Source organism: Anas platyrhynchos, chromosome 3 (assembly GCF_047663525.1).
Source record: "Anas platyrhynchos isolate ZD024472 breed Pekin duck chromosome 3, IASCAAS_PekinDuck_T2T, whole genome shotgun sequence".
Taxonomy (NCBI): domain Eukaryota; kingdom Metazoa; phylum Chordata; class Aves; order Anseriformes; family Anatidae; genus Anas; species Anas platyrhynchos.
In genome coordinates, this window is record NC_092589.1 from 70,177,261 (window position 1) to 70,198,676 (window position 21,416).

The following is a 21,416-nucleotide window of genomic DNA, read 5'->3' on the forward strand; positions in this document are numbered from 1 at the left end:
CAGCTGCAATTTAATAGCTTTTCTCTCTTTCTCTCTCTCTCTCTCTCTCTCTCTCTCTCTCTCTCTTTCTCTCTCCCTCCCTCCCTCCCTCCCTCCCTCCCTCCCTCCCTCCCTCCCTTCCTTCCTTCCTTCCTTCCTTCCTTCCTTCCTTCCTTCCTTCCTTCCTTCCTTCCTTCCTTCCTTCCTTCCTTCCTTCCTTCAGAAAGCAAACAAAAGCACTAACATGTGCAGATAGCACTAAGGTGTTAGCAGTGAGGGACATTCATAACTAAGAATCACAGGGAAAGTGCAAGTATGCAAAGGATCACAGGAATAGAGTATGCTTATGAGAAATTTTCTCCTGCAGTCTAGGACCTTACTGTTTGGCCTGGAAAACCTATGAGCATGTAGTGGTGTAGTGGCCAGCTTCCACCCTGGGCACTCTCTTTTCTAGTTGAAACCCCTTCCAGGTTTCTTTCCCAGGGGAATCAGGGCATAGACATAGGAAGGATATGTTAATAAGAGTAATTGTGACATGGAAACACGCTCTCATTTCCAGGAAAGAGCAGATTAACCAAGTAAAATCATCACATATCAAACAATATACAAGACCATGATAGAAATCAGTACGTCATAGATTCATGGGCTTGATAACCAGAAGGGATTTCTGCTAGTTTGAATATTTTCCTGTTGAGCTTTATTTTGCGGTATAAATCTAGATCACGTATAATCTGAATACGTTGCTATTATATGTCATTACATTTCACCCATCTGATGGATTATTTTCATCTAATTAAAACACAGCTTGTTTTTGACTAGATAATAACCAGACATCTTTTAGTCCTGAGATGGAGGTACAGAGAGAAGTCGCTTATATTCATTGATTATATATCACAATGACTGTAAAAAGGTGGACATAATTTCTCATCACAGTTTACCTGCTGTCTTCACTTTAATTTTTATGTCTTTTTTCTAATAAAATAAAAGCCTCCTTGTATGCTTATTTTTTCTTTCTTTTCTGGAGGCACTTAAAAACTGAGTTAAATCAATTTTCAATCACAATTTTCAATCATCTTTAAAATTCCTCGAATAGATTTTCTGGATTTCCTCTAATTTCCATTAATTGTTGCTAAAAGGCTTAAAATGTTTGTATTTAGATATATGGCCTTCAAACCTGTAAGAAGAATTCAACTTCCAGAATTCTGATGAGGTAGCAATGATGAACTTTTCCCTGAACCAATTCTCACTTGATGTAAATTTGTGATTTTTGGCTTATGAGTAATTAGCATACTCATAAATCTGCTTCCATTCCAATCTGGAGCTAGAGCCAATTTTTCAGATATTGCACACAAACTAGAAAATTCACAAGTGTTCCTTTCAGAAACATTGATGCCTAGCATACTAGCTACATTTTTTCCTCCTATCTTTAGGCGTTTTAGATCTTAGATGTATCAGACTTTAATTATGAGTCATGCTATAGATTAGAAATCTACATTAGAACCAGGGAATAACATGCTACTAAAGCATATTTATTTCAATTGATTGCAAAGTCTGGACAACTAACTCAGATCTGGTGCCTGAAATTGGAAGAGGTGAATCCAGCTACCAGCAGCATTTTGTAATTTCCACAGACAACAGTGACAAAACTGAGAAATATGTTAAGCTGTTGGAGCCTATGAGGTCTAACAGTGGTGAACCTCTGAGTCCTCTGACCATGAACTGCAAGGGGACTGGGGTTCCTGAAGAGGTCACAGGAAATGACTGTCCTCTGATGCACCTGGTGGCATAAACTCCCACTGCCTTCCTGACTATGGAACATCTGGTTTAACCAGCTTCAGGGGGCTGGGTTTGCAGTTCACTGGCTATGGATAAGACTCCACACACAACCCTTCCAGACAATAAGGTAGATTTTACAGGAAAAAGAACTCAACCTAAGATATTTTCAGATTTAATGAACCATCCTTTATCTGCTAGCAGTTTTTTGTCCATCTCTAAACTGAATAATCAGAACTTCATCATTAAAAACATCAGAAGATGAGATCTATTGATCCAGTATCATTTTTTTTTTTTCCTCTGACTTCTTGGAAACTTTTTTTCAGAGCCAATGGTGGACTGTGGAGCCATTCACAATGTCAAAAAATAATCTGTGATCCCTGAGTTTGTCCAAGATTTCTGTTAGCCTTGCAGGAAGAGTCACAAGTCTCATCATTAAGATACAGTTTTTGATTAAAACAAGTCATGTACAATATCTTCAATGTATTTAATTAATACAACAATATTGAGATTTATTTTTTTTTCTCATCTTAAACTTTTTTTATCAGTGTGAGACAGGCTATCATTATGTTAAAATTCATGAATCTTGATCCTTTGTAACCAGCCTTCCGTGTCACCTCAGCACTTGCTGGTGTTATATTTAGAGGTTTCAGCTACAGGATTTTTGTCCCCTGGGACAATACCCTCCTTTGTGGAGTATATGGGTGGTGGTCATGTCCTCCCATCTCCTACTCCTATTTGTCTCTTTTCTCTTATCTCCTCTACCCTTCTCCCTCTTCTTCCCTCATTGTTTCTGGCAATATTAGGTACACCCTTATTATTTTTTCCCCAAACATCCAGTGGAGAATGGCACAGGAAGAAGAGCTTCCAGTAGTTGTAAGGCAGCATATGAGCCATGATTGCTGTTAGATCCCTTCTGCAATAATCAATCCTAAACAGGCAAGGATTTAATGTCCCCCCCTTCTTTGATCTTCTGTGCAGTTGTTCAGTGGACTCTACCATATCTAAACTAGGATGTGGTCCTGATAAAAAATGTCAGAGGAACAGGAGGTTCTTTTTTTTTTTTTTTTTTTTTTTTTTAAGGGTCTCCTGCCAAGGAGAGCTGAACATACTGTTCAGAATATATTCCTAGATGTATGGTGGAGAGCAGCCAATGAGCTCCTGCTTTCCTACTTTGTTTGGTGCTCCCTCAGGATACTCATGCTCTCTGATTGATTATGCAGTCACTCTTGATTTAATATTTTCCTATATCTTTTCACAAATTAGCATTCACATTGAAAATTATACTTCTTCAGAGGAGAATCCCCTAAGTACATTTTCAGATGTCTATAAACAAAGTTCTCCTATGCAGTAAACATAATATAAAAGGCAATATTAGCTGGTAACTTTGCAGGGGTGTGACTGAGAACACAATTACATTAGGCTTCAGCTGAAAAAATTGAGCAGTGGAGGTTTGTCCACTGCACTATGAAGAACAAATTTTCCATATTGATTATGCAGGTGCATAATCATGAACCATCCTATGTTGAAGAACTGCATTGCTTGAGCTGATGACAGCTTCCTTCAAGCTTCTGGCAGTGAGTTGCTCGAGTGTTTCAGCAGCACACTGAAGAGAGTTCAGCAGGGAATAAAAGTTGAAAACACATGAGTATTTCTAGGCCACAAATGACTAAAATGTGTGGTGTCTAGGCTAGAAAGCACAGAATTATATATCGGTTGATCGCTGTGGCTATAAGCAAAAACCATAGTAATGTGATGCCTACATTCAGATAATGGTCTTATTCGTGCATTGGCGTTTGACTCACTCTGCTTTTGAGACATCTGTGACATTTTAGCAGGTAAAACCATAGTGATGGATGGGTGAATGAAAAAACAAAACGCAAAAACATCTTTGCTTTAAGGAACAAACTTCTTAAGAAACAAACTTCTCTGCCTTTCAAGTTATTGACCCACAATTATCAAAGATGTGTAGGGATCAGAGATAAGAAAATTGTCTAGAAGCCATCAATTGTATTTCTATTCTTGGCTCTGCACAACACTGTCTTGTTGTAGGTCCCTGAACCATGTCACTTCATATTTCTGTTTTTATTTTCTCACTGAGACATAGTTTTTTCTATTTAAGTGGAAGTCATTACAGCAGGGATTTGCAGTTTGTCCTATGCTGAGTGTGATAGATTCTCTAGAACCTGTTCCCTGGGCTAGTTTGCTTATCCAACTGTCAGCACATATAGAAGACATCTATCATCACTGATTAATCATAGCTGAGAAAGTTCTTTATGCCTGTTCAAGTTTACAGATGCACTTGTCATTATCATATTGTAATATATCTCCCAAGTTCCTCTCTTTGCATGGGAGCTTCCCAAGTAAGATTTGTTTAGGAGGCATTCTCAAAATATTCTCTGGGTCAGTAGTTATCAGAGGTTTTTGTAATATTTTCAGTTCTTCAGTATGTCATGTCTTTAGGCATATGCAGTGTAAAAAACTTTGCACGCAGGAAATTTTCCCTATTTCCCTGAACAAAGAAAATTTATTCAATTTAGTTTAGTACATAACTTTACAATACATAACTTACAATTCAGTACGTAAACTTGCACTAATTTGTAAGTTCACTAGAATGTGATGAGAAACATGCTTGAGGGTTGTTGGATACCTATCATATTCTCCTGATAGTGTGAATAGTTCACAATTAGTCTCTTGTGCTAAGAACTTGTACTTCTTAACATTATTTCTTTATTATGTATAAACTTATTCAGAAGATCACAATAATGCCCAGCGTACTCTCTACATAAGACCACTCTTTATAAACTTGTACAGAAGACAATGTTGCTCTGAAGCGCAAAGTTACTTTGAAGTCATTTTTGAAGGTTTATCAGAAGTTACAAACAAAGTTTCTCCAGAGGGGCTTATCAAATATTTAAAGGCCACTTACATTTAGGCCAGTGGAAATCAGATAGAAATAACTGACCAAGTGTCTGCCTTGTAATGTGGAGCTTCCTCAATTCTAGAACAACATAGTTTCAGAAAGGAAGTAGTAAGTGCTGATATGCCTGTTTTAATTAGCCTTAAGTTAGAGGTGATTTCTGGCAAAGAAACACACCATAGATTGCACCAAATAAACATGTCCCAGCATTTGGTTATAAGCATATAGCATTTGTTTTGATCTTACCAAAACATTTCTCATTCAAAAAAGAAATTATCAAACCCATATCTTCTTCAGGTACTGATCAATCTACTCACAAATTCATGTCTTGCAAAAGGATATGTGTTGTTTGTGTAAAAGCTTATGTTATAGTTTATTTTTGATCAAGTTGTTTCTAACCTACATTAATCTGCTGTTCATATTGTGTTTACCAGTTACAGATGAAAATGGCTACTTCATTACAAGCACATCATTCAATGACAAACTAAAAAAAAACAAAAAAAACTTTCAATTTGGCACGTATTTTATTTTATTCATTCCCATAAGCTTCTCCAGAGAAATATGCTGCAACTTCTTTCTTGCTGTTTTGATTGGCAAAAAACACAGTCTTGTTTTGAGACAGCAGTTTTTACCTTGCTTATCAAATTGTTAAAACTTAATCTTAGACAAAAAAGTGATAAAACCACTTTTTTTAAATTATTATTATTTTATTTTTAGTTAGCACCCATTTCATGGTGCCCATTACACTATAAGGGGGAGGGTTGGTCAGTGTTTACTGCTTGTGCTATTTAAAGATATAAACTAAGAAAAATGAAGGTTATACATACTCTTTATGCAGAAAATATGTATTGATCTTGTCACTGGTTTGTTATTATTATTAATATTTTTAATTAACCGGGTAAAGAAGAATTTGCTGTTATTCATAATAGAATACTTCCCTCTTGATCACTTTATTGGAAGTTGTCATATATGAAAAACGTGTTGCTTGGGTTCAATTTGTAGGAAGAAGTTTATAGCATGATTAAACTGAGAGATTTCTCGTAGGCAAAATTTGATGTTGGAAACAAATCAGACTGTCATTTCCTATGGTGTGAAGAAATCCTGTATAATGATCCATAGAGGAAAGGCAGTTTGGTAGACCCCAAGTTAGCAGATACTTTATTCCTTTTAGGATCAACATGTCAAATGTTGGCAATGATGCTAAATCACTAATCAGGCTTTTGCATTTACCTTTAGAAGAACAATACCTCAGGTTCTCTTTAGATGTCAGGGTGATTTCCACAACAAATCTTGAAAAGAGTAAGCAAATAGACCACAGTATTAAATCAGTATAAAAGTAAGCCCAAACCCTATAAAGATAACTGTAGTTTTGTTTTTGTGTGTGTGTGTTTTTTTGTTGTTTTTGTTTGTTTGTTTGTTTGTTTTGACTGTTAGAAAAGAAGAATATGTGGAAAGTTCAGATAAAACTGTAAAGATTTTGTTACTTTGAATAGGAAAAGGACGTAAAGTTATCATTACAGATATTTATTTTTTTTCTTCCAAGTCTCATCATTTCTGCTCTATCAAGACCATCTATGAGTCATCTGCTTTTTGTCCAGTTCCCCACTTTCCTCTGACAGCGACAAAAAGAAATGGGTATAGACTGTACCAGTTAAGGAGATGCATTATTGGCTGCTATCCATTTATTGATGGCATAGAAATCCATTGCCTTTCACCACCCCTCCTAATGGCATCCTATAAAATATTGCCAAATTGGACCCTGTGGAATTGCCAAGCAAAGTGTTAGAACACCAGTATGAACACCTGTCTCTGCTCTCAGAGGTTGCAGTGTCAAGTGGCTTTTTTTCACAATGTCTACCAGCAACATTTTTCAGTCATTTCTATTGCATTGATGCAAGGATGTAAAACCACACATTATTTTTATGTTTTGGGAGATAGGTTGGAGCACTGCTTAGGTGGTAGCATTCAAGGTGTTGGGTGAAGTGGTCCAGGCTGATTTACCAGTTCATTCTGTAGAACAGATTCTCTGGTGGAGTTTTATTGCTGAGGCATTTAGCATGCTCACAGCATTTCACTCCATTTAAACATCCATGTTAGGAGCAGAGCCAAGATCCCAAATGAACCTTGTCTGTTACCTAATATTAAAGAAAATAAAATAAAAACTCTTACCCTTGCAGGCTTGGTTTCTCAAATGACTCATTCTGCTTACACTAAGAAAAGAGGCTGTTTTTAAACATGGCATAGAACAGATTAGGCTTGAATAGTTTTTTTCAAAAACCCCACTGTAATATTTTCTTAATGAAAATATTTTGATTTAAGAAGAAGGAAATATTTGAGTAGTTGGATAATTTCACATTCGTTTTTAAGAGTATTGTTAAATCCATGTAATTTGCCATCATCCTCAAACCTCTGAGAATATCTGATCACTATTGGATCATGCACATTGAAAAAATTTCATCATTTGTGCATGTTTTCTTTTCCTAATCAATGCCCTATTCAGAAAGTATGAGCTCTAATCCTAACTTTGCCACTGACTTTCACTCCCTGTGCCATTTCTACATTTTTTTTTTTTACTTAGTTTGACTTACACATTGACTCACCGTGTATATGAATAGAACTAGAGATGATAGTTCTTATGTAATGAGTAAAAATTTGGGATTATTAACTGTTAAGATATTTACACATTTAAGGTGGTATAAAATTACTATTGCATATTTGCTCTGAGATTATATGTATTTATTTATATGTATATATTATGTAAACATTATAAATAGTTGTTTGCATTTATGTATATAAAATGCACATATCAATTCCTTATATACTAAAGTGTTTGCAATGCTTTCAGGGTTTGATTGTCCAAGCTGATAATGATAGTGCAACATAGTGTTATTGTAGTACTATTTTTGTAAGAAATTCTATGTTCATTATCTAGATACTATTACCTCAGTTTCCGGGTATTTTGTTAACAAGTTGCAACATAATTATTTGCTTAAATTATATCAGTTTACATTCTAGCCTCACTTTTTTTTTTTTTTTTTTTTTTTTTTTTTTTTTTTTTTTCTTCTGTCTAGGAGAGGCCTGTGGGAGGTTAATCTTAGCCTTTATATTCCTGGGGGCTGGAACACATATGTTCTCTGTCCCTGTGCAACTGGCATATTTCACTCATTAACTGTTTATTTCATCTGCTCTGCCTGTTTTCTCTGGGAACTGTGAAGATTTGAGATGCTAATGTGCTTTGAGAGACAGAAAACAATCTCAGTTATTGCCTTAAGACTGCCAGGCTGGTAGAAAGGTCTTTAATAACCTTAGCTTATGTTTTGTTATATGTTGTTGTTTCAGGTTCAATGGACCCAGAAGACTTTCTGAGGGAAGCACAAATAATGAAGAACTTGAGACATCCAAAGCTTATACAGCTTTATGCTGTTTGTACCTTGGAGGACCCAATTTATATTATTACAGAGCTTATGAAATATGGAAGTCTTCTAGAATACCTTCAAAGTAAGCATACAACTAGAAACTCATCTCAAGGGGTGCCACAGCTTTCAGTTTAGTAAATATACTAATATAAAAGAAAGAATTAAAACATTTGGTTTAATATGAAAGATGCTTTATTTGTTGTATTTGGGGATGAGAAAAGAGGAAAGAAGTTTATGAACAAATTTGACATGCCAAGGTATCTGAGAAGCAGGAAAGAATCACATTTAGAGTTTTGTTCCTGCCTTATGATGACACATATTTTTCCACCAGTTCTATGACTAGATGGGAATGTACACCAGCAGAATAAAAAGATAAGCATACCAGAGGACAAGTCATCATATTTGACACAAAATGGAGGCTTTTCCACGACATGTACTTAATAGCTTTAAAATCTATTATCAGGCAAGGATAGTCTTTCACTGTGAATTTGTCCCTTGCCTGTTGCATCAGGTCTTTTATCTCAGCAGCACTTCAAAGTGCTCTTCTGAAGAAAAATAATAATTAGAGACAAAGTTGTACAGCCTGGAAAAATTAGCGTAATGATTGCTCTGTAAATTCAATTCAGCTATTGAGAAATGCCTGGTTCTAGTGCTGTTCCTCATTTTCAGTTTAGGAGGTGACTGATATACTGATGTCTCTAAGGTTGTGATGTTCTCTTAGAATCGTAGAATTGTTAGGGTTGGAAAAGACCTCCAAGATCATCTAGTCCAATCATCCCCCTACCACCAATATCACCCACTAAACCATATCCCTAAGCACCACATATCCTTTTCTTAAACACCTTCAGGAACAGTGATTCCACCAGCTCCCTGGGCAACCCTAAGGGAGCAAGGCCTAACCAGACACTTCAGACAGATCTTAAAGATCTCAGTAAATGTCTTCTGCCTCCTGCCCATAAGGCAAAGACCTGTGCAGTATTGCAGACAGAATTTAAAGCGATACATTTCTTTCCCCATCCTCTCTATGGAACTGTTTCTTAAGTGAGTCTCAGTCCAGGGACAATTTCAGCTGAAGAAGTCTCTAGTAGAGGGATGACCCAGTTAGGAAGCCCCCAGAGGGGCTGCAAGGAAGTTGTGCCAGGTCATCTACATGTTTGCATGCATTACTAAGTGCTAGTAGTCAGAAGCTGTGAGGCACAAATTTCCTTTAAATTCTCATCTTTGGTGCCTTTATATGCAGATTGCTGCTTATCTGACTGAAAGAGCCTGGCACATCAGAAAATGATTGCTGTGCATGAAAACATTTATTGCATAAGAGAAATAGCTCTGAGAAAGCCAGGATGAATCACAGCTATTGCACAGGTGAAAATTGTCCTCCCTTTGTACATGTAGTACAATATGTCCAGGACATATCAGCGCTGCAGCCCATGTTTAGATCAGTTGCCAGCATATGCACAGCAGCTGCCCTTGTAGGCATTGCATGTATACAGCCTGATTTGTGCACTAATTCCTGCAGCCTTGCATAAGAGACTATGCAAAGTCAGTTGGTCTCTAGGCGGCTGTCAAAACTGTAAAAATGGCCAATGGAAACCTGCTGATATCTTTCCTTTTCTGATGGCCTATGCACAGGGCAATAAGCAGAACTAGGAGGTGGAGGCAGAGATTCAACTGCTTCGATAGGTATTGGTCAGAGAAGTTATTGCCACCAGTGACAGTAGTAAGAAAACAGATTTGAAGCTCAAGTAGAGCTCTCTGTCTGAAAGTGATCTTTATCAGTTGGAGGTCAGTGCATAGCTCTTGATAAGCATTCTTGACACTCAGCTACTTCAAGAACCAAGAAAACATTTCAAAAAGGCTGGTGTTTCTGTGTATGTTATGAGTAAAAATGGCAAACTGGAAGAGAGGAAAAGTCTGGAGAACATTCCTCAGTTAAATTCCAATTCTGGAAATTTTTGGTACGTGTTTTCAGTTTTAAGAAGCCCTAATATTTTATGTGTGGTGACTATCACATTTCACCATAATGACAGCAACTGAATTGTGATGGGCACATGAATTCCTTGTGTACCCTATGAATGTACTTTGGGATACTTCTTGATAAACACTGCTATGCAGAGTTACTGAGCTTCCACCAGTATGACAAAAATGTAACTGAAAACTTTTTTTTTGTTATTGGATGTGAATGAAATCATCGTAAACATATGAATGCCTTTATCATGTCTGATAGACCTGGGGCTTTTTCTGGCAGAGACGCAGTCTGGACATTTGGTGAATTATTTCCAAGGAAATGCTCTCAACTGGTGAAAGTGCTGTGTATTTATTTATTCATTGTCAAGATTCTTTTCATGAGAATATTTGCTCATATTTCCTAAATGAGATATTGTGATTGATTGCTTAGAACAGGGTGCAGACCCTGAGCTGTCTTTGATATTTCCTGTAATAAATTTTTCATATAAAGGGGATAGTCATGTCAAAAAATATTACTAGGAAAGGGCATGAAAATGCTACATTTTCTTTATAGGATAAAGAATAAGCCATGGGGAAGTTTTGTAAATTCACAAGTAGTGCCTGGTTTGGATGCGGAAGTTATATTAACTTTGTTTTTTGTTGTTGTAGTTTTTCTTCCTTTATAACACTTTCAAACAAACTAACACACATGCATGCCCATACACTGCAGCTGTAAACTCTTCTGCCCTGCTCTGGTTTAGACAGATGGGAGCTGGCTCTGTTCTGGAAACCTCTGTAGCTGTACATAAACAGTGAGATCAGTTGTGGCCTCCTCCCATCCATCAGCCCACATGCTAAAGGTGGTAGGTCAGCCTCTGCTGCAACTTCACTTATAGAGGTGGATCTTGTCCCTCTCCTTTAACATGGTGCACCTGTACGTCCTAGAAGGAATAAAGCACAAGAAGGATTTAGCAGCTCTGACTCCTATTCTGCACTTACACAGTTCATTACACATGAGGAGTCATCCTTTCTGCTGTGACATTGCTGTGTTCTGTCAATTGGAGCAAGCTTGCATCAGGCCAGCCTGGAGCATTGACAGAGCAAGGACAAACCCATGCCTAAGTCCGTCTGTGTCTTTGCATTAACAAGGAGGTAGTTCACAGTCTGCGGGTGAAGGAGCAGTGTGAAAGGGAACACAAAGAGAAAGTTTTTAAACTGAGTCACAAAAGCTAGTTTCCAAAACCCAGGTACATATGCAAGTACCTGTATATCTTTAGTTATTTCCTGATTAAATACAGCATAAGCTTCATTTGTGGATTTATTTTTGTCCAGTAAGATGAATAGTAAATGTTGATGTCTGCCAGTTATCAGAACTGCAAAACTTCTGAGTGCTATATTATTCTGTGGCCTGATGATGGATTTTCTTGACGGTTAAGCAATAGATTTTCACATAGACTGATTTTTCTCTCTCTTTTCTAAAGGTCAAGGCAGCTATTAAACATATGTGTGAGAGAGGAAGAGAATTTCTGAGTCAACAATAAAAGTAAATAATCTCAGCAGTAGATTATCATGCCAATGAGTTTAGCCTCAAAAAGAAAGTAGGACAATACGTATACAGAGCAAATATAAACATTTAAAATTCACTTCTTTTACCTATTCATCTCAGAACATCTAGATGAGCATAAAATTCAAGACGAGTAAAGTGCAGCATAGATTAGTAAACAATGGAATTTCACACTTATTGTAAGGGGTGACTGCAAATGTAGGTCAGATAAAATGCCAGAACTGGAGGAAGCTATGCAAAACAATGCCAAGACATTTTCACTGTGAATCAATTCAAAATAAGTGACAGAAAACTGCCAGCCTAAAATTTTTTATTTAACTCAGAGGCAGTAAGGAAGACAAGACACCATCCTCAATGAGAAATAACTGCCAATACATGAAGCAACAAACACTTAGCTTTTTGATATTGTTAAGATTCTGAAACAGAAATTTGAAGTCATTCTGAATACTAGATGCTACAGACATCGAAATATGTTTCAGTGCTGCAGACTTTGGGTGTCAATGCCTGAATATAACACTGATTTCATTTACCTAGATTACCTTGGGGTATAAATTCTATGCTGAGTTTATCTGTCCTCAAAATGCCATAAAGTCCCTGGATTTGAATTCCAGTGTGTCATACCCAGTAACATACTATTGGTACCTGTCTTACTATTTATGGCTGCAGTTTTTCATGGCCCTGAGGCTTTTTCTTCATTTGTAGAGGCAAGCTGTTCTATGCAAAGTTATTTTGCTACTTTATTTTAACAGCCAAACTTTGACCTCACATCTCTATTTCTGGAACTTGATGATCTTATTGTGGTGGGAGTGGCATAAACTTCAGAAACTTCTACAAGAGAAGCAGGCAGCTTGAAAGCAGCTCGAGGAGTCCTTGTGTAGAAAAGCAGCAACAGAGATAACAGCATGAAGCAGTCAAGTGGACTGTAAAATGAAAATGAGAGTTACACTTGACAGCAGATGGTGTATTTGCTAGTAAGAATCACCAGAGAACAGGCAGCAGGGCTAATTTTGTCCTTTTCCCTCTTTAGTCATCTTTGGCTACACCCAGTGAGTACTGACGTTAACTCTTACTTGCATTTTGGGATGGGTTATGCACTTTTCAGAAAGGCAAATATCTGCGTTGCTAAATAGATAAATGTCTTTTTCTTTAGAATATGTCACCAGATCCTTCTAGACCTAGAACAACTGCTGTATTTGGCATCTACTGTTTTCAACAAGATGGGGCAGTCATTGTCACTTGGTTATCATGAAAAAAGCTCTGTGACTTAAAGTAGTGCTGTTCACTAACCTCTGACATTTGTTTGGTCTGTTACATCATAGCATTGCATGGTTGCCTTGATTTGTGTTAGCTGTATGAATCAGTTAACTGTTATTTATATTTGAATACCACAAATATTTTATTACTTTTGTCTTTTTCTTTTTAAATAGAGGATGCAGGCTACAAAATCCTCTTGAAACAACAAGTAGACATGGCTGCTCAGGTGGCTTCTGGGATGGCTTACCTTGAAACCCAGAACTATATCCATCGGGATTTGGCAGCCAGAAACGTTCTTGTTGGTGAACACAATGTTTACAAAGTGGCGGATTTTGGACTTGCAAGAGTTTTTAAGGTGGGTTGTGAAAAGGTAAATTGGCTCTAATGCAGCTCTAGGGGAAAAGGAAGAAGACATCAACTAAGGTATGTCCTGTAACCTCTAAATTATTGTGTTCAGGCAAAAAAGCAAGTCCAGAGAGAAAAGGATCCTTAATGCATTTTCTTGTACCTACTACTTGTGTTATCACATGTAAGGTTAGAAGCTGGCCTATGCCTTTGTGTCAGTCTGAAGATGGCTGCCTGGTGGGAAGATTGCTTCCCACTCAACCACCAAGGAATGAAACCTTTGCATTGCAGCCTTTATCCACAAGACTAGTGTCTAGCACATGGAGAGAGATTGCAGGAATTACACTCCCAGGCCTGTAAGGAAAAGCAGATAAAAATGCATTCACAGCTATTTTCTCCTTTTTTACTTCTGCTTTGTCTCTGTGATGCTTGGGAGTATAGGTAGCAATCATAAAATTGCTACCTATTCCTCTGCACCACTGACTGTGAAGTTCATAAAGAGAACTCTCAGACATTTGAATCTGATGCAGCTTTACGTTCATTGCCATTGCACTCTCTTTCTCTCTCTCTCTCTCTTTTTTTTTTTTTTTTTTTTTTTTTTTTTTCATCTCTACCCTTGGAAAGTATGGAAAACCAAGTAATGCTGACCAATATCACCCTAGGAAAGAGTTGTGGATTAGAAATTTCTTACCTCTGAAAAGGATCTGAACAGAGTTGGAAAGACTTGATTTAACATATTTTATGGATTCAAAATGTAGCCCATGATTTCTGAAGTCTTACTATTGCTTTTATTGATTTATGCTTTTATGAGAAAGAAAAACAGAGAAGAAAGCCCTCTGCTTCTCATTTACTTTTTCTTTTTAATTCAAGCATCATATTGAAGTTCATAACAGAGTTGGATTTATTACATATACTGAACTGTAAAATAATGGCTTGACAATGGTATCAAGGGGCTTTGAAAGTGCTTTTTGCTTAATTTTAATTCTTCTAGTTATATATAAGATCAGATTGCACATCATTAACAAGAAAAATATGTTTTTAAATGAATATTGCTTATAATATGTAGTTCTCCTTTGTTCTCGCTAAAAAGGGTAATCATTTACAGCTGTTGACATTGCTTGTTAAAATTTAACTTCACTAAAATATTCTGTTATAGAGTCATTTTTGCAGACTTTCTTAGGAATATTCTGTCTCTTGAGTCAAAATACTAGCACGATCACATGCAAAGATCCCAAATGAGGATCTCAAGTGAGAGAAGTGAAATACAGAATGTTAACTAGCATAATCAAATCATTTCATGCTTCTAGAGATGAGTATTATGCTCAAAATGCCAATTATATCAATGTGTAGATACAAGACATTGTAGATATGTAGATACAAGACATTTGAACCAATAGTTCAAAGCTTTAGGACATCACAGCTGAAAAAGATACATTCTAAAGTAAAAACAAACAAACAAACAAAAAAAAAACAACAGAAATTCTTGTATACCTATGCCTGAATTTGCAAGAGAAAATCTGACCAAGGCATGGGTGTGGGTGATGTACACTAAACCACAAATAAGAATTAAAGAGAGAATAAGTGTTCACAAAGTTTAGGTGTCCATGCTATAACACTTTAAGGAAATGTTTCTATGGGTAAGGAAAATTAACTCAAATTTGCAAGCAAATAATTTTTCTTTTTCTATAAGTATTTCATCTTCACTTCACATGAATTAATTGCAGCCACTGTAAGCTAATGTTAATTTGAATCACTTGGAGTTTGTTCTTCAGTCCTGAAACCTTCTTAAGCGATTGTTATCAAAGTTAATGGCCCTTCAACGTTACAATAAATCATAGACCAAAGGTTCTGAATTCATTAGCTTTTTCCTTCTCTATTTACTGAAGACCAGACATGGAGGCATTTGGTCTCTAGTGTCAGCAGGATGCTTACACTGCCACTTCTGACAGATTTTTGAGATCTTGCACACCAGATTCAGAGCTCACAGTAGCAGGTCATAATTAATCACAAACCACTCCAGCTCTGTGTGCTCACTTGAAATGATAAATGCTTTGGAAAGGCCTCCAATGAACAGTAGCACTTCTCAACTGTAAAGCCCACTTCAACAAAAGACTTCAGTAAGTGCATGCTTTAATACCATGAAAGGCAAGCGTTTGATAAATTTAAGCACAAGCTTAGCTTGGTCAGGTGCTTAAGTGCTTTTCTAAAAACAATCCTAAATCAGACTTTGTTCTACTGATGACAGGTAGAAAATGGAAATATATGTGAAACCAGGCCTGAAACAAAACTTCCAGTGAAGTGGACAGCCCCTGAGGCAATCCGCCACAAAATATTCAGCATTAAGTCAGATGTGTGGTCGTTTGGAATACTTCTCTTTGAAATACTGACTTATGGAAAGACGCCATATGCTGGTAAGCATTTTTACCTATGGAATGATTTCTAGTTGTTTTCTTGCTTTTAGAATGATGTATTGTTGTGGTTTAACATGGCAGGCAACTAAGCACCATGCAGCCATTTGCTCACCCTCCACCCTCCATCTCTGGGATGGGTAAGAGAATCAGAAAGAAATGAAAGTCTGTGGGTTGAGATAGAGACAGTTTATTAGGACAGAAAAGAAAGGATAATAAACAATAATAATAATGATAATAATATGTACAAAACAAGTGATGCACAATGCAATTGTTCACCACCCACTGACCGATGCCCAGCCTACCCCCAAGCAGCCGGTCCCCCCATCCCGGTCAGCTCCCCCATATTTATTCTTCAGCAAGACGTCAGATAGTACGGAATATCACTTTGGCCAGTTTGGGTCAGCTGTCCTGAGTCTGTCCCCTCCCAGCTCCCGCTGCAACCCTAGCCTGCCCTCTGGCAGGTCAAAGCAAAAAGCTGAAAAGTCCTTGGCTTAATGTAAACACTACACTGCTACAATTAAAAATCGGAGTGTTATCAATATTATTCTCATCCTAAATCCTAAACACAGCACCATAGCAGCTACTAGGAGGAAAATTAACTCTATCCTACCTGAAGCCAGGACACATTAAAAAGCTTAATGCCTGTACCACAGGCATGTTAAAGGGTTAGAAGTGTAAATACAGAAAGGTAGCTGTTCAGATGATACCCATTTAGTGGGTCAGACCTTCTGGCTGCCCCAGGCTCCCTGGAAGCTTTCCAAAGGCTGTGATCAACAGCCATTCAAGATTTCTCTTGCTGGAGTCAACCTACATTTCACATACACAGAAGCCAACTGCTTATTTCTCTCCAGCACCAGATCAAAGATACCAATTGCTAGAATGTGGAAAAGAGAAAGGCTTTTTATAGAATCATAGAATCATTAAGGTTGGAAAAGGCCTCCAAGATCATCTTGTCCAACCATCTCTGTACTACCAATATTACCCACTAAACCATGTTCCTAAGCACCAGGTCCAAACTTTCCTTAAATGCCCCCAGGGCAGTGATGCCACCATTTCCCTGGGCAACCCATCCTAATGCCTGACCACTCTTTCTGAGAAGAAATTTCTCCTAATTTCCAACCCCAACCTCCCGTGACACAACTTGAGGCTACTCCTTCTTGTCCTATTGCAAGCTATCTGCAGGAAGAGGCAGACCCCCAACTCCCCACACCTTCCTTTCAGGTAGTTCTAGAGACCAATAAGGTCCCCCCTTAGTGTCCTCTTCTCCAGAATAAACAACCCCTTTACTCAGCCACTCCTCATAGGAATTGTGTTTGAGACCCTTCACCAGCATCGTAGCCCTTGTCTGGACACTGCTCCAGGGCCTCAATGTCCTTCTTGCAGTGAGGGGCCCAAAACTGAACACAGTATTCAAGGTGTGGTCTCATTCTCTCACCTGCCTGCTGTCTTGTTTTTCCTTTCTTTTGTGTGGATATCACATAAAAGAATGTGCTATCATTGATGAAATACTGCATAGGTACTTCAGGAAGAAGCCATCCAAAAAATGAATAAGGGTGATTTTTCCACATTCCCTCATATTTGACTACACAGTGGAACGATTTCATAAAGAGAAGGATCACAAGTATTAGGAATAAAATTTCACCAACCACAAAAGTAAATTTAATGGTATGAGAAGAGCCAATATACCTAGCACTCTGAGAAGTGCTCAAGGACTGCGGCTCCAGTAACAACAGATATCAATGAAATGCCTGACTGTGATTCATTTTGTGCTAGTGAGGAGAACACTAGGGCAGGACTGAACCAAAAAAAAGTTATGTTGCATCCCAACAGGCCTGAGGGCTGGTGCATTTACCATAAATTACATTTAATGGGGTCCAAAACTGGTATTTACTGTAAAAGAAAAAGTTGGTTTTGCTTTTTAATTTTCATCTTCCCATCCTGTGAAAGCACTTCAGGAAAAAACAAAACAAAACAAAACAGAACAAAACACGCTCCAAATCCTCAAATTGTTCTTACATGAACTGTATATGTTTGCATATGTAAACACACATACATAAATTATTCAAGTAGAAGCACCATGATTTTTGGTATTGTCTGAATAAATACATAGCATTATACATTGGCAAAGGCGTAGTTTACCTTTAACTTTACAGAAGAAAATGTCCTTCTGCCATGGTTATTTGCTTTCTTGATATTACTTTCAGGAGTATGTCCTCTGTAATCAGTTAAGAGATAAGGTTATGTTGAACCATTGTGGCAATGGGTAATGTACAAAGGAAACATCATTCAGAGATCTAAGAAAAAGAAATAAAGATTATACAACTGAGGATTTAGTTTAAAGAGTAGAAAATTGAAAGGGAATTGGACAATAGCCTTAATACATAAAAGGTACAATAAAGATAAGGGAATTGCTTCTTTTTCATGACCCACAGTGACAGAGCAGGATGCCACAAGATAACTGCACCAAAGGAAAATTAGGGCTGATGTTATTGAAAACTTTCCAAATGCAAGGAAAATTCAAAAGCAGGTTAGATTTTCTTGGGAGGTTTTGGAGCTGCTGAGTGCAGAGTGACTTAGATTTAGCTTAAGTGAAGTAGATGTCAAAATAATTTAAGCAAAGGACAGGTGGCGGAGGAGAAGCCTCCCACCAGGACAAACCCATTTGAAATGCCTTGCATCAGAACAGTCAGGGTGAGGGGCCTGGGAAGTACTGGAGGTGCTTTTCAGCTGCTAATCTGGGCACCTCCAGTGGTTTCTGTGTCCTTTTACTGTGGAATGGGGCCTTCCCACTCCCATCTCTGCCCTTAGTTAGCATGGCTGCACTTGGAGAAAGCACACCCTTTTCTCATCTAGGTAGGAGTCAGGGACATGTGGTGTCACACGTGCCTATGCAGACCCTGGAAGTCTGATGAATTCTTTCTTCCTTGAATCATTAACAGGCCTGACAGGACAACAGGTGATCCAGATGCTGGACACGGGGTACAGACTGCCTAAGCCCAGGTGCTGCCCACAGTCCATCTATGAGATGATGAGGCAGTGCTGGAGCCAGGAGGCCAGTGAGAGGCCCACCTTCCAGGACTTGTGCTGGCAGCTGGAGAGCTTCATAGAGAATGACATCAGTGCCAACAACTGTGACAATGCCAAGTGAACCCCAAGGTGGGGGCTGAGGTGGAAAAGTGAGTGAATGTGACTGAAGGGGTGGCTGTGAAATTAATTTAAGCCCAGATATGAAGTGAGCCCTCCTTGAAGACAAGGAGGGCTGGTACACTGTCACGCTGATGTTGGCACTCAAAGACACTTCAAGTTTTTGCTGCTGGCAAGTGTTTTGCAAGATGAAGCATCAGGAAGCTGAAAGGGTGGGGGCTTCTCAAATACAAACTGCCTTCTATTTATTTTTTAAATATCAGATCACAAGAATGAAAAAAAAATAATAATCTTGCACAGTAGCATTACAGCATTTCATAGTTTCTTTATGGGAATAATTATTTGCTTTTCCTTAGATTTTTGAACCATACCAGTTTGTGCTTGAAGAGGAGTTTGATCGCTCTGCACAGCAGGATCTGTGCTTTAAGAGTTCTCTTACAGAAAAAAAAAAATAATAAAAATCCCATTAACATGATGACAGCAGAATCCAGATTAATTGCCTTGCTTAAACCCAAAGTACACATGCTTTTGCTGTATTGAAAAAAAAAAAAAAAAAAAGGCAACACAGAAGTTCACGGGGGGAAAGGAATTATTTTGTTCTATAGACACAGGATTGATCTTTTCTAGTTTGTATACAGTTCCTCTTTTACAAGAATAAACACAATCATTATTGGATTCCTGAAGCTGTTTGTTTTGAATGTTAAATAGTGTCTTGGAACCTATGATCTGTCATTATTTATTGAAGTATAAAGACTTGTTTCATAGCTCTTAAAGTTTAGGATTTCTGGATAATTTAAAAGTTCTTAAAAAGATCTTAAAGTTTAGGAATTCTGGATATTTTAAAAAGAAATCAAGACTATGTTAACATTTCAGAGTGACCCCCTACTTATCCTTCTGCACACATCAATAACCTTCTCCAACAGGACAAGGCTCAGGGCAGGTGTAGGTATTTCACAGAAGAACTAGAAATCCATGCTTCCATCTTCTCTAGATTTAACTTTAATGTAGGAGATTTAAATAATTGATGATCCCTTTTATTTTGTTCCATGGGGAAATAGAGCCCAGATGCTTCTGCTAGCAGTCTTCACAGCTACAGATTTTAGAAGTTTTTTTTTTCCAGATTTTCTAATTAACTTCAATATCAGTTTTGCTAAAATTTAATATAACTGTGACAGTTTTATCTTCAGTTGTGAGGTTTAGAGGACCAAGCTTCAATTATTTACTTATGATTCATCAGTTAATTATTTAACAACATAATCCAGGAATTAAGAGCTCTACTGTGTTAACATAGCATGAGCTCAGTGTAAGTTTTCAACCATTTTCCTCTAATATCAAAAAAGGTATAAATAAATTAAAAGATTCATTACTTTAAAGGCTGGGTGGTTTTTATTACCTCTCTTCTTTATCATCTTTTCTTCTCTTTAGATATATCAGATCCATTCATCTCAGTGCCTTGCTTCTAATTTTTAATTTCCTTTTACCCTCCTCTACTTTTGGAAGGCAACATACCTTTTCATTATTATTATTATATATATATATTATTTTTTTTTCTTTCAAGCATACCTTTTATGTACTGTCTATTCAGAATTATTTCCTTATTTATTTTTCCTCTTTCTGTCTGACTACACCTACAGTCTCTTTAGTGTTCTGTCTCTGTTCATTTTCTTGTGTGCAGTGTTTCTCCTTTGTAGCTGTCTTTATACTAATTATATTTGTAAAGCACAATGCAGCAGTAATTAATTAGCTGTCATACCATCCATGTGATTTTGGAAAATGATCACCATTCTGAAAGAAGAAGAGGTTAAATGGCTTTGCCAAACCCATACTGATAAGAATTGGCATGGAATGATCTAGGAGAGTCCCAGGCAAAGTCTCATGTCTTAATACCGTCCCTGTTTGTTTCTAGGCTAATGCTAAGTACTGCCTCCTGGCCCCAGTGAGATATTATTTATGGTTATCAAATCTCCACCAATCCATGTGCCTCTCTTCTGGCCAGGAACTGTGTTTAGCACTGTTGCAATGTAAGGTTAGCAAATCCCACAGAGACGTGTTATGTAGTCAGAATAGGAATGGTGTTATTCAAACTTATCATCAAACTTGCAATCTTGATGTTCAAGCAGTATTTCTAAGATGATTTTTCAGACTGAGAACATTAAGAATGTTGCAAATAAAAGCTGAGTTTGCATGATTCAAAAAAAAAAAAAAAAGCTGATGAAAGAAATATAACCTTGAAAAGGACAGAAGTGCATTTCAATGGAGACCTTTTTTTTTTTTTTTTTTTTTTTTTTTTTTTTTTTAAGATGAGTTGCCAGGAAAATAATACCAAAGAAACAAACTACAACAGCAATAGGGAAATAGGAAAATTTTCTGAATTTCAAATTTTACCGACTTGTCCAAGCTTCACTGTGCTGGCTCCTGCCCTCAGGTGGAAGTAAAAAGGATCTTGTAGCACTGAAGCAACACCATAATTTTGAGGAAAGTGCACCTGCACAATGAACCAGCCTAAACCAGGATATAGGGAACAGAAAAGCTGTTCATCCAGTCAAGTTGGACAGATAGTTTCCGTAATTTCTCCTGTAGTCAGAGGAGAGAGAAAGGCTCCTTGAGATGGTACACCAAAACCACGTTTTTCCTATAAAGCACCCCAGATGATTGCTTGCTTGTAT

At 37.5% G+C, this 21,416-nt stretch overlaps 1 protein-coding gene across 1 annotated transcript in view; it reads left to right on the plus strand.

The window, feature by feature from the left end:
* Positions 1 to 19,425, plus strand: part of FRK (fyn related Src family tyrosine kinase) — a 57,303-nt gene extending 37,878 nt beyond the window's left edge. The window contains exons 5-8 of the mRNA XM_038177485.2: positions 8,012 to 8,170; positions 13,024 to 13,205; positions 15,441 to 15,606; positions 18,546 to 19,425. Coding sequence (XP_038033413.1) covers positions 8,012 to 8,170; positions 13,024 to 13,205; positions 15,441 to 15,606; positions 18,546 to 18,754 — 716 coding nt within the window. The 3' untranslated portion in view covers positions 18,755 to 19,425. The remainder of the gene's footprint in view (positions 1 to 8,011; positions 8,171 to 13,023; positions 13,206 to 15,440; positions 15,607 to 18,545) is intronic.
* Positions 19,426 to 21,416: the final 1,991 nt, after the last annotated feature.